Source organism: Serinus canaria, chromosome 10 (assembly GCF_022539315.1).
Source record: "Serinus canaria isolate serCan28SL12 chromosome 10, serCan2020, whole genome shotgun sequence".
In the NCBI taxonomy this organism is placed as follows: Eukaryota; Metazoa; Chordata; class Aves; order Passeriformes; family Fringillidae; genus Serinus; species Serinus canaria.
Genome location: NC_066324.1, coordinates 17,382,772 through 17,394,947, shown reverse-complemented (window position 1 = coordinate 17,394,947; position 12,176 = coordinate 17,382,772). Strand labels below are relative to the sequence as shown.

The following is a 12,176-nucleotide window of genomic DNA, read 5'->3' as shown; positions in this document are numbered from 1 at the left end:
CTGGAGGCCAGGGAAGCAGCAGATCCTCCCCCGTGTTGTGACGGACAGAGGTGACCTTGGACGCTGCTCTGGCCACCTGCTCCCGCTCTTGATTAGGCTTTGGCTCTCTGCCTTTCCTCCAGTGGAAGCCGTTTTTAGGATCTGAGCTCAGCGGGGCTCTGTGGCAATCCCACTTTGTGGCATTGCCCAGAGATCCATGGTGGAGCTTTTAGGGCTGTGGTGCTCCTACCCCCCTCCTTACCCGGGGGTGGGTTTGCTCCTTCCCCGCTTCCCAGCCTCGCGTGTGCGTTTTATCAAAACCGATACCCGTTCAAAAAGCGAGAAGGCAGCTTGGGCTGACTTCCCTCTTTCCTTTCCCCTTATCCTTGTAAACCGGCTCCCTGCGGCGTCTCCGCGGCTCCTTCCCCCTGTGCTGCTCTGGGGCCGCAGGATCGTCCCGGGCTCTCCGGGGACCGTGACCCCGCCGTGGGCGCTCGGGGCGGTCCCTGCCCGGCCCCGGCCCCGCTCCGGGCCCCGCTCCGGGCCGGTCCCGCCCGCGGCCCCGCCGTGCCCCGGGCCATGATCGCCGTCTCCATCCCCGCGGCGGAGCCCCCGGCGGCTGCGCGCAGCCCCGAGCGGGCGCACACGGTGAGGGACGGGGCACACGGGGGGTGGGGGCTCGGCTGTGCCCGCAGGGAGCGGTGGGTGAGGGGGGTCTCCTTCTGCCCTGGGGACTGGAGGGCGCTGGTTGTCCCCAGGTGTCCCCCGCCCCTCCCGGGAGTGCGGGTCCCTGCCTTTCCCCAGGGCTCCCTGCTCTGGGGGGTCCCAGCTGCCCTGGCACTGGAGGTCCCCACGTTCCCACGGCGTGTCACCCTCTGCTCCCGGGGCATTTGTCGCTCTCTGTCCCAGGAGTCTTCCACGTGCCTTGGGAGTGGAGGTCGCTGCGTGTCCCTGGGCCGTCCCTGCCGGTGGCAGACACAGACCCCTGCCTTTGAGAGGGGGTGTCTCTGCTCCGGGGGTGTGGGATCCTGCCCGCCGCTGTCCCCGCTGCCTGCGGGGATTGCAGGTTGCTGCCTCTGCCCAGGGCTCTCTCCCTGCCCGGCAGTGCTCCCACCCTAACCCAGGGGCTGGAGGGCTCTCATGTCCCACCTCCCCCCGTGTCCTGTTCGTTCCAGCACTGCCCTCTGTCCCCGGGGTCGGGGTGTCCCTGGCCCTGGGCTTGGAGGATCTCAAACAGCCCCGGGAGCGTCCCCCGGCAGCCACAGCGGGATCCCTGCCCCGGCGGTTCCGGGCAGAGATCCCCACAGGGTCGCTGCCGACGGGGACCCTTTGCCATTGAAGGAGGGGATGGGGGACGTGGGCAAGGTGAGATTGGTTCGGCCTGGGGAGGGCCACGGGGGTTGGCGGCCTCTGCGTGTCCCTGGAGGTCCCAGGCGGGCGGACCACAGACCCTTTACCTTTGAGAGGGGAGAGGTCCCTGTAGCCCCCATGGCTGGGTGTTCCCTTCTTTCCCCGGGCTGCCCCACCAGCTCTGGGACTGGAGGTCCCCTCGTTCCCCCAGGCGACCCTGAAGTGTCCCAGCCTCAAGGCTTGGAGGTCCTCAAGTACCCCTGGGTGGTGCCCACCTGCCCCGGGGGTCTCTGCCTGCTCTGGCTCCCTGCCGGGGGCACCTTCTGCCCTGGAATTCGGGAGTGTCTGTCCCCAGCTTCCCTCTCGCCCCGGGGTGCAGGCTCCTGCCTTGTCCCCAGGGGTGCCTCCACTTGCCCCAGGGGTTGGAGGCTCTTCCTGCCCACCCCGAGGTCCTGTTCTGGGGATCTTATATACTCTTTACACCCGGGATGGCAAGGATGGAATGTCCCCTGTCCCCAGGCTGTTCCTGGGTCCCTTTCTGTCTCTGGGTGCTCCCTCTGCCCTGGGCCTGAGGGTGCCTGTTTGCCCTGGATGGTGGCCGGTGTGGGGGTCTTAATGTGCCCACCGGGGTGTCCCCAAATGCTCCAAGTGCTTGGGGGCTCCCAGCAGCCCTTATCTCCTCCCAGGGTCCCAGCTATCCAGTGAGTGAGGAGGCAGGGGGAGAGAGGGGCAGATGGGACCATGTGCCCTGAGGAGGAGAGGGCCCCAATTGTCCTCATGGATCCCTTTTTGGGAAGGGGGACACAAAGCCCTTGAAGGGGAGGTGAGGGGGGGGGTCCCTGGCCCAGGGGGTGCTGGGCAGAGGTCCCCACAGGGTTCCTTTCTGAGGTGGGTCCTCTGCTCTTCTGCCTTGGCCTGGGGGGTCCCTGTGGGATTGGAGATGCCTGTCTGTCCTCAGGGGCCCACCCTTGAAAGAAGGGGCTGTCACTGGCCTGGGGGATCCCCACTGGCCCTGGGGAGTGGAGTGGGGGAAGGAACCCCTGCCTGTGTGGGGAAAGAAGGGGTTCTCCTGCCTTCCCCAGGAGGGTGGCGATCCATGACTATCCCTAGGTAAGGGGCCTGACCTGCCTTTGGGAAAGATGGGTTGTCTCCCTCTGTGCCATTGGTTTGAGGTCCCCACGTGTCCCTTCCTGGTGTCCCTGCACACCCCAGGGTATTGGGGGTCCCTGGCAGCCCCAGGGTCCCTGTCTGGTGGGGTTTGGTGGGGGTTGGGATGTCACACCTTGCTGTGCTCCCCTCGGGAAGGGAGAATTGTGTCCCATCTGCTTTTGGGGGTCCTGCCTGGTCCCATGGTGCCCCTGTTGGCCATGGGGGTGTTGGGGGTCTGCCCTGGAGGTTGGGGGTCTCTGCCTGTCCTGGAGAAGGGGGGGTGGAGTGTCCCATGTACTCTCCCCAGGTGTGTGAGTTAGGGACCCCTTCCTCCTCTGGGGGGCTGATGAGTGTGATGAGGATGGTGAGGGTGCTGAGGCTGGAGCTGATGAGGATGGTGAGGATGATGAGGGATGGTGAGGGTGATGAAGAGAACAGCAAGCATGGTGAATCTGGGGCTGGTGAGGAGCACACTGTCCCCACGCAGGTGTTCCGGGTGGAGGTGCTGTGCAATGGCCGGCGGCACACGGTGACCAAGCGCTACAGCGAGTTCCAGGCACTGCACAAGCGGGTGAGACCCCCCAGCTCTGCAGGAGGGGACGTGGGTGGCCTGGCCTCGTCCTCTCTGGCCTGCCCTGATACCCCCACACCCTTCCTCAGATCAAGAAGACCTGCAAGGTGCCCGACTTCCCCCCACGCCATGTCCCCAACTGGATGCCCAAAGCGCTGGAGCAGCGCCGGCAGGGCCTGGAGGTTTACCTGCAGGTGAGGCGGGTATGGCAGGTTCAGGCTGGGTTTTTAGGGGTGAGGAACACCTGGTGGTGAATTTGGGAGGGGCTTATTGGGGTGCTGACCCCCTGAAGCATTGCAGGGTGTGCTGTACCACAACGAGGAGCTGCCCCAGGACATCCTGGACTTCCTGAAGGTGCGGCGGTGCCAGCAGAGCCCCAAGGCCAGCAGCCCCCCGTGAGTAGATGAGTTCTGCCGGCACCAGGGTTATCCCACATGGCACCGGGATTGTCCCTGTTAGGTACCCTGAGTACCTGGGGCTGGGGATGATGGGGACAGGCTGAGGACTGGTGTTCCCTCTTCCACAGCAGCACCAGACTCCTGCCCTCCCAGCGCCCCACTGTCGGCTTCTGCTCGGATCCCTACGTGTGGCCACACGGCCCTGGTAAGGAGCAGGGCCATGGAGCAGGGCTCCAAAACCTCCAGGAGGCTCCTCTGGGCCCTGCAAAGGTGCTTCTCCTTCACTGGGGCCCAGGCGGGAACAAGCTGTTACAGCACCCCCCTTTCCTTGCAGAGCTGCTCCCCAACACGGTGATCAGCGGGGTCCTGCAGGGCCTGTACCTCCCCCTGAGCTGTGTCCCTGGCCTAGCAGCACGCCCAGCCTCTGGAATGATGAGTTCCACCCAGCACCCAGGGATGCAGTGGTGAGAGAAAGGATCCTTGAGGTGAAACTCACTCCTCCCTGCTGGGAGAAGCCGAAGGGATGTTGGGAACTGCTCTCCCAGCACCATGCAAAGTGCCTTTGTTGGCAGAAGAGGACCTCTGCCTTCCCCCTGCTGTTCTGGGCTTGCAGGGGGGCTCTGTTCTGGGCTCTGGTATGAGCCTTTGGATGTTGAATGGTGCTGGAAAACCTCTCTGCATCCAGGCTTTGGTGCAATAAATCTCCTGGATTTGACTGACTGGCAAAGTGCTGTGCTGTGGAATTCTGCAAAGCAAACCCAGGGCCAACTGTGTCACTGCTCCCAGCTGGATGAGATGATAAAAAAGAAAGGTTGGGAGGGGGGCTGGAAGGTTGAGGGGTGCATCTGGGAGAGGGATCTGCACCCCTCCGAAGGCAGGAGAGAGGCAGCTCTTTAAAAAACACATTGGTCACATTTATTGGTGCATGTGCTTCTTACAAAAGTGATGGAAGAGCAGCGTGTGCCCTGTCCCACTGGCTGGAGGCAGCAGGGAGAGGGGCTGGGCACTGGGACACAGCGGGACCCGGTGGCCCCAGGGCAGGGGAAGCACAGCAGCCCCCATCCCACAGCCCCTCACAGCCTGGCAGGGCCTGGTCCCGTCACTCCTTGGCGATGGCAAACGGCTTCTCCACCTCGATGGTGCCACAGTCGACGATGGTGACGTCCTTGAGGGGCTTGTCCCGGCTGTCCGTCTTTGTGCTCTCCACCTTCCTCACCACGTCCTGGTGGAGCACAGTGTGACAGTGGGACACTGGGCAGAGCCAGCTCAGCCGAGCCCTTCCCCGAGCACCAATCCCTCTCCCGTGCCTCACCATTCCCTCCAGCACTTTGCCAAACACCACGTGCTTCCCGTCCAGCCAGGGCGTCTTCACGGTGGTGATGAAGAACTGGGAGCCGTTGGTGTCCTTGCCAGCGTTGGCCATGCTCACCCAGCCTGGCCCGTAATGCTTCAGCTTGAAGTTCTCGTCAGGGAAACGGTCCCCGTAGATGCTTTTTCCTAAAGGGGGGGGACAAAAAGGCCACAGTGGTCTCATGGAATATGTCAGGTAGGGGTGATGGTGGTGGTAGCTCCAGCATGAGGTGGGTGGGGGAAATGAGCAATTCCAGAGCAGGGACTAGCACTGATGCCACAGGGATACATGAGACAGGGGCTGCTGCAGGGAGTTGGAAGCACCCCTGGGGCTGAGCAGGGGTGTGATGCCAAGGGAGAGGAGCAGGAGGCTCCCAGCACCCCAGTTACCCCAGCACTCAGCTCTGCTGCGAGGCCATGTCTGTGAGCTCCATGCCCACTTGATTCCACCAAGTTCCAGCTCTACACTGGTCACAGGGACAGCCCTGCAGTGGTTGGAATTGCGGCTGCTGTCTCACTCCAAGACAGGGGCTTGGATCTGCCAAGTTACCTCCAGTGCCATCACCACGGGTGAAGTCTCCTCCCTGGATCATGAAGTCCTTGATCACACGGTGGAACTTGCTGCCCTTGAAGCCAAATCCTTTCTGGGAGTGTGGAGGGAGAACACGGGGTGAGGCGAAGGGGCAGACCGGAGCTCCGCCCCAGCGCTGCCCCGGGGCACCAAGCAGGACCCGAGCAGGGGCAGGTGAGGCCCAGGGTGCCACGGGCCCCTCACCTCTCCGGTGGCCAAGGCCATGAAGTTCTCCACCGTCTTGGGCACTGTCTTGCCGAAGAGCCCGATGACGACACGGCCCGCATCCTCCTCACCGATCCGCAGGTCGAAAAACACCTTGGGGGGGCGGAGGAAGGTTAGGGGGGATCAGGGGCGCCAGACTCGCCCTGCTGGGCCAACCCACCTCCAAAATTCCAACTCACCAACTCCGACGAGGCCCGAACCCTAGCAAGGTGATGTTGGTTGGTGCCCCACAGCTCTGGCTGCATCCCCCCCCAGCAGCCTCACCACTCACCCCAGCTGGATCCCCCAGCCCAACCTTCAGCCCAGCCCCCCCATGTCAGCTTCCCCAGAGCTGGGCCAAGCTGTCCCCAGACCGCCTCCCCTCTTTCAGGTGCCCCCCGACCCTCCCTCCCTCCCGGCCTCACCCCACCCTCCCCGTCCGGGCCCCCTCAATCCCAGACCCATCCAGGGTCCCTCACCCCAAGTTCCCCCTCTCCAGGTCTCCCCCGCCCCATCCGGGCTCCCCCCACACGGCGTCTTTCCCAATCCCCTCCCTCCGGCCTCGCCTCGGCCCCCCCCCGACCTTGGCGGTGACCTTGGGTCCCTTCTTGCGCTCGTCAGCGCGGGAGGCCGCGGGCAGCAGGAGCAGGAGGGCCGCGCCCAGCGCCGCCGCCGCCACCAGCACCTTCATCCTGCGCCGCTCGCAGCCCGGCCACAGCGCCCGCCGCGCCGCCGGCATCCGGCCACGCCTGCCGCGCACCCCCGCCCGCACCGCGTCTTGGTACCGCCCGCGCCACTCGCCCGCCCGCTCCGCCCGCCTGGGCGCGACCAACAGGGTCCTACAGGGGGGGAAGGCAGCACCTTCCGGCCGGGCGGAGCGCGGGCGTACGCCACGTTGCCCCTCGCTGGGCGGTGGCGGCGCTGTCAATCATGAGCGGAACGCCGCGATGATTGGTCACTGAGGGGGAGGAGGCGGGAGAGAGACGGGACCGAGGGTGGCGGTGGCCAATGGGCACGGGCGGAGGGCGGGGCCTGAGGCAGGCCCGGGCCGCTGTTCCGGCGTGTCCCGTTGTGTCCCCGCTTTGTCCCCGCTGTGTGCTCCGGGCCCGGTGTGTCCCCGGTAGCGGCAGCCGCGGCCCCTGCGGCAGGGGGATATGGAGCGCCCGAAGCCGGTGACCGCTTGGTGGCCGCGCCCGCGGCGGGAGGACGAGCCGAGCCCCCGGCGAGCTCAGGGGCTGCGGGTCAATGGCTGAGCGGGCGCGTTGGAGAGAGCCAAAGCACCCGAGAGCCAAAGCAGCTCTGAGAGCAGCTGGCACTGTGCCCACTCGGACACACCTGCACCTGAACCAAAGTGTTCCCACGCTTGGAACCTGCTCCACACTCTGATCTCTCGTGTGACACTTTTTCCCCTAATCCCCAGCTTTAAATGTACCATTTTTAGCAGGAGCTTTAATTTCCCACTCCTAAAAATTTGTCTGGGGACGCATGCACTCTGACAAGGGGATGAACCTCAAAGGTTTCCTCCCTGGCCCTTGGAACCCACATCTCCACCTTTGCATTTATCCTTTTGGGGATTGATAGTGACCCAGACCTGGTGAAAACGTAATTCCCACATGTTCAACCAACTGCAGGATTTGCAATCACAGACCGGTTTGGGTTCCAAGGGACCTTTTCAAGTCTAACCCCTGCCATGGGCAGTGACACTTTCAGTGATGGAGCTAAGCATCTGCAACACCACAGAAAATCCTGTGGGCTTCCAGCCTGGCCTCTCCAGGTATTTAAGAGGAATTAGGGCTTCTCTCACTCTTTCCTTCAGTTTTTATCCCACCCATCAGCCTTGCCAAGGGGGCAGGTCCAAGTACCCCTCTCCCTGTGGTCCCTTCTGCCTCAGGGACAAGGCATCCTGCATCCAGGATGGCTGAAGTGGGAATGTGTGCACTCAGGAAGAAGTGAAATCAGTACCACCACGCCTTGGCCCAGCTCCATAGGGCTGAACCACCCATGGCTGTAAAGCACAAAGCACTGAGAAGGTCCCACCCACGCATTGTCCCCTCCAAAGGGAGCAGAGGGTGACACAAGCGCCCAGCAGAGCCAAAGGAAGACAAAACACAAGTGCCGTGGTCAGGCTGAGGTAATAAATACTTCTATTCATGGAGAACAATGCAGCAGTGCAATGTTTTATTGAAAAAAAAAAAAAATCATCTCACTTGATACCTCAGAAGACTGCATCGCAACGTTGGAGGGCCGAGAGCCGCGTCAGAGGCACCTGCACCAGGAGCCCCCAGGAGCCCTCCCCTGCCTGGGGTCTCCTGGCTGCCAACTGCTCCCGGCAAGGAGAGGAGGGATTGCCCAGATTAATGCCCTACATCCTACCACAGCATGGCTGGCTCAGTCTGGCTGCGTCTCCTTGTCACCTCCGAGCTCCCCAGGGACAGCGGTTCCCTCAAGCACAGGACTTGCTGGTAACCTGCTTTATTTTTTTTTTTTTTTTTTTTTTTTTTTTTTTTTTTTTTTTTTTTTTTTGTTAAAAAGACACCCCACATCTTTGCCCTTTTTTTGAAGAGTCCAACGTACGATTATAGTGCAAGAGGGCTTGGTACAAGTGAGCATTACCAGCATGCCGTGGGGGGACAGTCCTCCCCTACAAACACATCATTGTAGGATTAAAAGAACACCGTATCTCCGGAGAGAAGCTGTAGTGGGTCACCATGAAACAGCTTTCAAACCAACCCACTTAAAAACAAGGTCAGGAAAGTTTCTAAACGATCAAATACATTCACTTAAAAAAAAAAAAAAACCCAACCAAAAAACCCCCCAAAAAAACAATGAAACAAAAGAAACCAAAAACATTTAGGAACAAAACCTGTTGAGATGGCCCCTTTCCCCCCCGCCCTCCCTCACCCTGCAAACACTTACATATGCTGCAACTACAAGCTGCTCCTTGAGTGGAGGCAGCGAGGAATGACCAAACACGGCAGGAGATGCAGAAGGAATCGAGTTCTGGTGACAGGCACTTAGTGGGGCTTGGGAGGGCAGCAACGGAAGTGTCTCAGGGCCAGCTCTGTCGGCAGCGGGCAGGGCGGCTCCCCAGGGAGCGCCCGTGCCCCTGGACACCCTCCCAAGATGCCAGACCATGGTTTCCTACAGCAGAGAGAGGAATGCCTGTGCCAGAGACGCAGCTTCTGGGAACCACTGGCAGCAGAGGAGTTTGGAGGGAGAAAGGTGGAATGTGCCCATGGCCGTGTCCTCCCTGTGGCAGGAGGGGACAGGGCTGCACACCTGGCATGTGCCTGTGGGAGGTGAGTGGTGCCCTTCCTGCCCTGTTCCCACCCCAGCCCATGGCCTGGCTGGAGGAAAGCGCTTTGCTGAGGGGGGAGGAAGGAGGTGCATGCATGAACCGAGGGCTCTGCGCCTCCTTTGCGCTCTCTGGGATAAGGCATGGAGAGAACGCAGCAGAGAATGGAGAAGAGATGCCCTGCTGGGATCCTGGCCAGGAGGGAGGCTTTTCCACCCTGGCACCACACCAGTGTCTGCCTGACTCAGGAATGCATGAAGAGCAAGCCCAGAGCTTGCTGCCCAGGCTGATCTGCTGCCCTCTAAGCCTGCTCCTACCCAGCCGGGGAAACTGAACCTCCTGGTAATGTTGCTCTGTGAACTCCAAGCTACACAGTTTAGCATTAAATAGAATAAACAAGAATGAGATCTAGTTTCTCCCTTTCCTCCCTTCATGCTCTCCATGATTTTTGGGTAAGCCAGGCCCAAGTTTATGACAACTGAACTATTCCAGCCTGATCTGGTGTCACACATGGAAAGACAAAGTCCAGCGAATTACTTATAACCTCCCCAAAGCTGCTCAAGTTCTCCCAGAGCTCTGCCACCTCTCCAGTAACCCCTGGCAGCCTCATCTCCAATTTAGGAAACACTGCAGATGGATGCAAGATTTCAGTGTTTTTCTGGGTGTGCAAAGCACCCCAAGCCCTTTCCTTGCTATTGGTTTGGCTCAAAGTGGAGCAGGAGAACCGTGGCTGCTGCAGGGGGTGGGATGGTGCGTATGAACTTGCACCTGCCCCGTGCTCACAGAGAGGATGTGAAGGCGATTCCAGTCAAACCTATCTGACCACCAGGAGATGGGATCAGTGTTAAGGCATGAAGTATCCTCTCCCCCGCTGGGGATGCTTTCCTCCCACTAATATGTTCTTGCAGAAGGTTCCCAACCAGCCCAAGGAGGGATTTGGGAAGGCTGCCTGGCTACCCACACCGAGAAACGCCCACGCTTCAGGAAATGGCTGTTTCCCAGGAACCTCAATCCTGATCTCTCAGACCAGCACAAATTTCTCTGGCTTGGCAAGGCCATGCTGGGCATCAGCCTCGCCTCTCCCGGCCAGCTGGGTCAGGCACGGTGTAGGAAACCATGGAAAGGACATTCACTGGCAGCTAGGAAGGGTGATTGGAAATTCAAGTATGCTTTCCTCAGCGCGCGGCCCAAGGTGGGCATCAGGAGCCCCAGACTGGCACGAGGGTTGTGGACATCCCCACTCAATCAAGGGCATTTCCGTGCACCCCACCATCCTCCCCGCTGGATGTCTGCCTGCGCTGGCGTGGCCACGCAGAGATCCACAGATACAATGTGCATCTGTAAATGCTAAAAATAATAAAAAGTGCAACGACGTCAGCTTCTTTAAAACAATCCACACTGCTCTGTTACTGTCACAGGAGGGAGGTGTCAAGGGAGCCGGAAAAAAAACCCTAACTGGAACAGTAGATTGCAAATTTCTCACAGCTTGCACATTACAGTGTAACTGTTCCCAAGGAGCCACAGAGAGAACCTGTCTCTTCCTGCTGCAGCAGTCAGGCCCTTCTCCTAGCAACTCTCCTGCCTGCCCTGCATCCTCCTGCCCTCTTCACAGCCAATCGAGCCTATGGAATTTCTTCACTTAATTAAGGAGGGAGGAGGACAGAGGAGCAGAGTGCAGGGGAGGGAGGGGAGGAAAGTGAGCAGGAACTAAGCACAGTCCTCAGGTTTGCGTCAACGATGCCTTCACCGTAAACAATGGGAAGGAGGGTCAGCCAGCCAGCCCCCCTCCCAGGGCGACCAAGACCTGAGCCAGCCACAGTCCTGGTCCCAAAAGGAGCTTCAGGCTTGGAGTGAATAAGGGAGACCATTCAGCAGATCCACCCCAGAGTGGTTTGTTTTGGAACGTTTTCTTCTCTTTTTGGTTTAAAATGTCACTTGTTTTTTTTTTGTTTTGTTTTGTTTCGTTTTCATTTTTCTCTCTTCCTCCTATGCCTCCTCCTCCTCCCTCCTAAAGAGAAGCCCCTTCCAGTAAGACAGGGCAGGAGCTGCAGGCGTGGTGGTTCCTGCAAGGCCCAGGAGGCACCGGTCACTTGTGACGCTGAGCTGTCTTCTTCCGTTTCCTCTTAAAGAAGCAGCAGCACCTGGGGCACAAAGACAAGGAGAGAGAGTCAGCCCCGTGTCTGGCAGCCTGTGATGTCCCCACAATGTCCCCACGATGTCCCTGCCATCCCCCCACTTGACCTCATGCAACAGCATCTCTGCCTGCCCGGCCTGGGCCCCACCATGCTGCCAGGATGGGGGGCAGGTACTGGTGGGTGGATGACACCACCAGCCTGGAATGGGAGACCAGGCACGGCCAGCTGGGGTGTCTCACTGCCAGGCCCCAGAGTGCCAGCCAGGCTTCTCCCCCCAGGCTGGGCTTCTCCCCTCCAGGCTCCACTGGAACTCAAGGAGCCATCTGGGAAAGCGGCAAAACAGGGACCAGGGTGCTCCACTCCCTCTGCCCCACCCCAGAGGAACTGGACTGGGAAGGTGAGCTCTGGTGGCTTTTCTCAGCCTCAAGACACACAGTTTTCACTGCTGTTCACTAACAAAACAAGTTCCAAAGAGACCTCGGCTGAGGGACCAGGTTTCTTTACTGAACCTTTCACGATAACCAGAGCTTCCACCTTGGATCAATCACTCAGTGCCGGGATGCAGAACCCCTGCTTCTTCCCCCATCCGATGTGAGGGTGGTGCACAGGATTAGGGGAAGCAAGAAGGATGGAGAGTGGAGGCTGAGGTGGGGAGAGGAGCGCCCAACGCAGCTGAACCGTGAGGAGCGGTGGGTTCCCTGTGGGATACACTGGGAGCAGTCAACCAGATCCTAAACTCCTCCTGGCTTCCTGCAGAATTCCTTGGTGTTGAGCATGTATCTACCTTTCTACCCTGAGCCCACTGTCAGGAATGCTCTGCACATCTGTGAGCTATGTCTATGTCTTTCTCCATCTGCTGGGACAGCTGTCCCTGGAGAAGCCTGGGTGATGCTGGAAGACTGCTCTTTCAGGCTGCTGGAAGGGATGCCTGGATAAGCAATCAGAGTAGACCACCGAGTCTTAGAAGATCCTGAGATGGAAGAGACCCACAAGGATCATTGAGTCCAACTCCTGGCTCTGCACAGGACAGCCCCAAGAATCCAACCATGTGCCTGAGTGTGTTGTTCAAATGCTTCCTGAGCTCTGGCAGGCAAACATGAGGATGCAAAGACTGTTTTTTCCTACAACCATCTGTTGTAGGCTAAAAACATTCCAAACCACTCTAAAATCTTAT

General features: G+C 60.0%; 3 protein-coding genes across 5 annotated transcripts in view; 1 reads left to right on the top strand and 2 right to left on the bottom strand.

Annotated features, from left to right (window-relative positions):
- Window positions 1–64: 64 nt before the first annotated feature.
- SNX22 (sorting nexin 22) lies at window positions 65–4,167 on the top strand. 2 transcript variants are annotated; one of them, XM_050978424.1, is made up of 6 exons: window positions 65–627; window positions 2,966–3,049; window positions 3,139–3,243; window positions 3,350–3,444; window positions 3,579–3,652; window positions 3,782–4,167. In XM_050978424.1, the coding sequence occupies exons 1-6, from the start codon at window positions 559–561 to the stop codon at window positions 3,913–3,915; spliced, it is 561 nt and encodes a 186-aa protein (XP_050834381.1). In that variant the 5' UTR covers window positions 65–558; the 3' UTR covers window positions 3,916–4,167. The 2 variants fall into 2 exon arrangements, with proteins under 2 accessions (XP_050834381.1, XP_050834380.1); XM_050978423.1 differs by having other exon boundaries at window positions 3,576–3,652.
- A 172-nt stretch (window positions 4,168–4,339) lies between these two features.
- Window positions 4,340–6,326, bottom strand: PPIB (peptidylprolyl isomerase B). The gene is made up of 5 exons (XM_050978422.1): window positions 6,156–6,326; window positions 5,573–5,686; window positions 5,348–5,441; window positions 4,760–4,944; window positions 4,340–4,669 (listed from the first exon to the last, which is right to left on the bottom strand). Exons 1-5 carry the CDS (start codon window positions 6,309–6,311, stop codon window positions 4,547–4,549), a joined length of 672 nt encoding a protein of 223 aa, XP_050834379.1. The 5' UTR covers window positions 6,312–6,326; the 3' UTR covers window positions 4,340–4,546.
- A 1,717-nt stretch (window positions 6,327–8,043) lies between these two features.
- CSNK1G1 (casein kinase 1 gamma 1) overlaps window positions 8,044–12,176 on the bottom strand; it is a 95,995-nt gene continuing 91,862 nt past the window's right edge. For both annotated transcript variants that reach the window (XM_030228376.2, XM_009089794.4), the window contains exon 14: window positions 8,044–11,008. In XM_030228376.2, coding sequence (XP_030084236.1) covers window positions 10,954–11,008 — 55 coding nt within the window. In that variant the 3' untranslated portion in view covers window positions 8,044–10,953. The remainder of the gene's footprint in view (window positions 11,009–12,176) is intronic.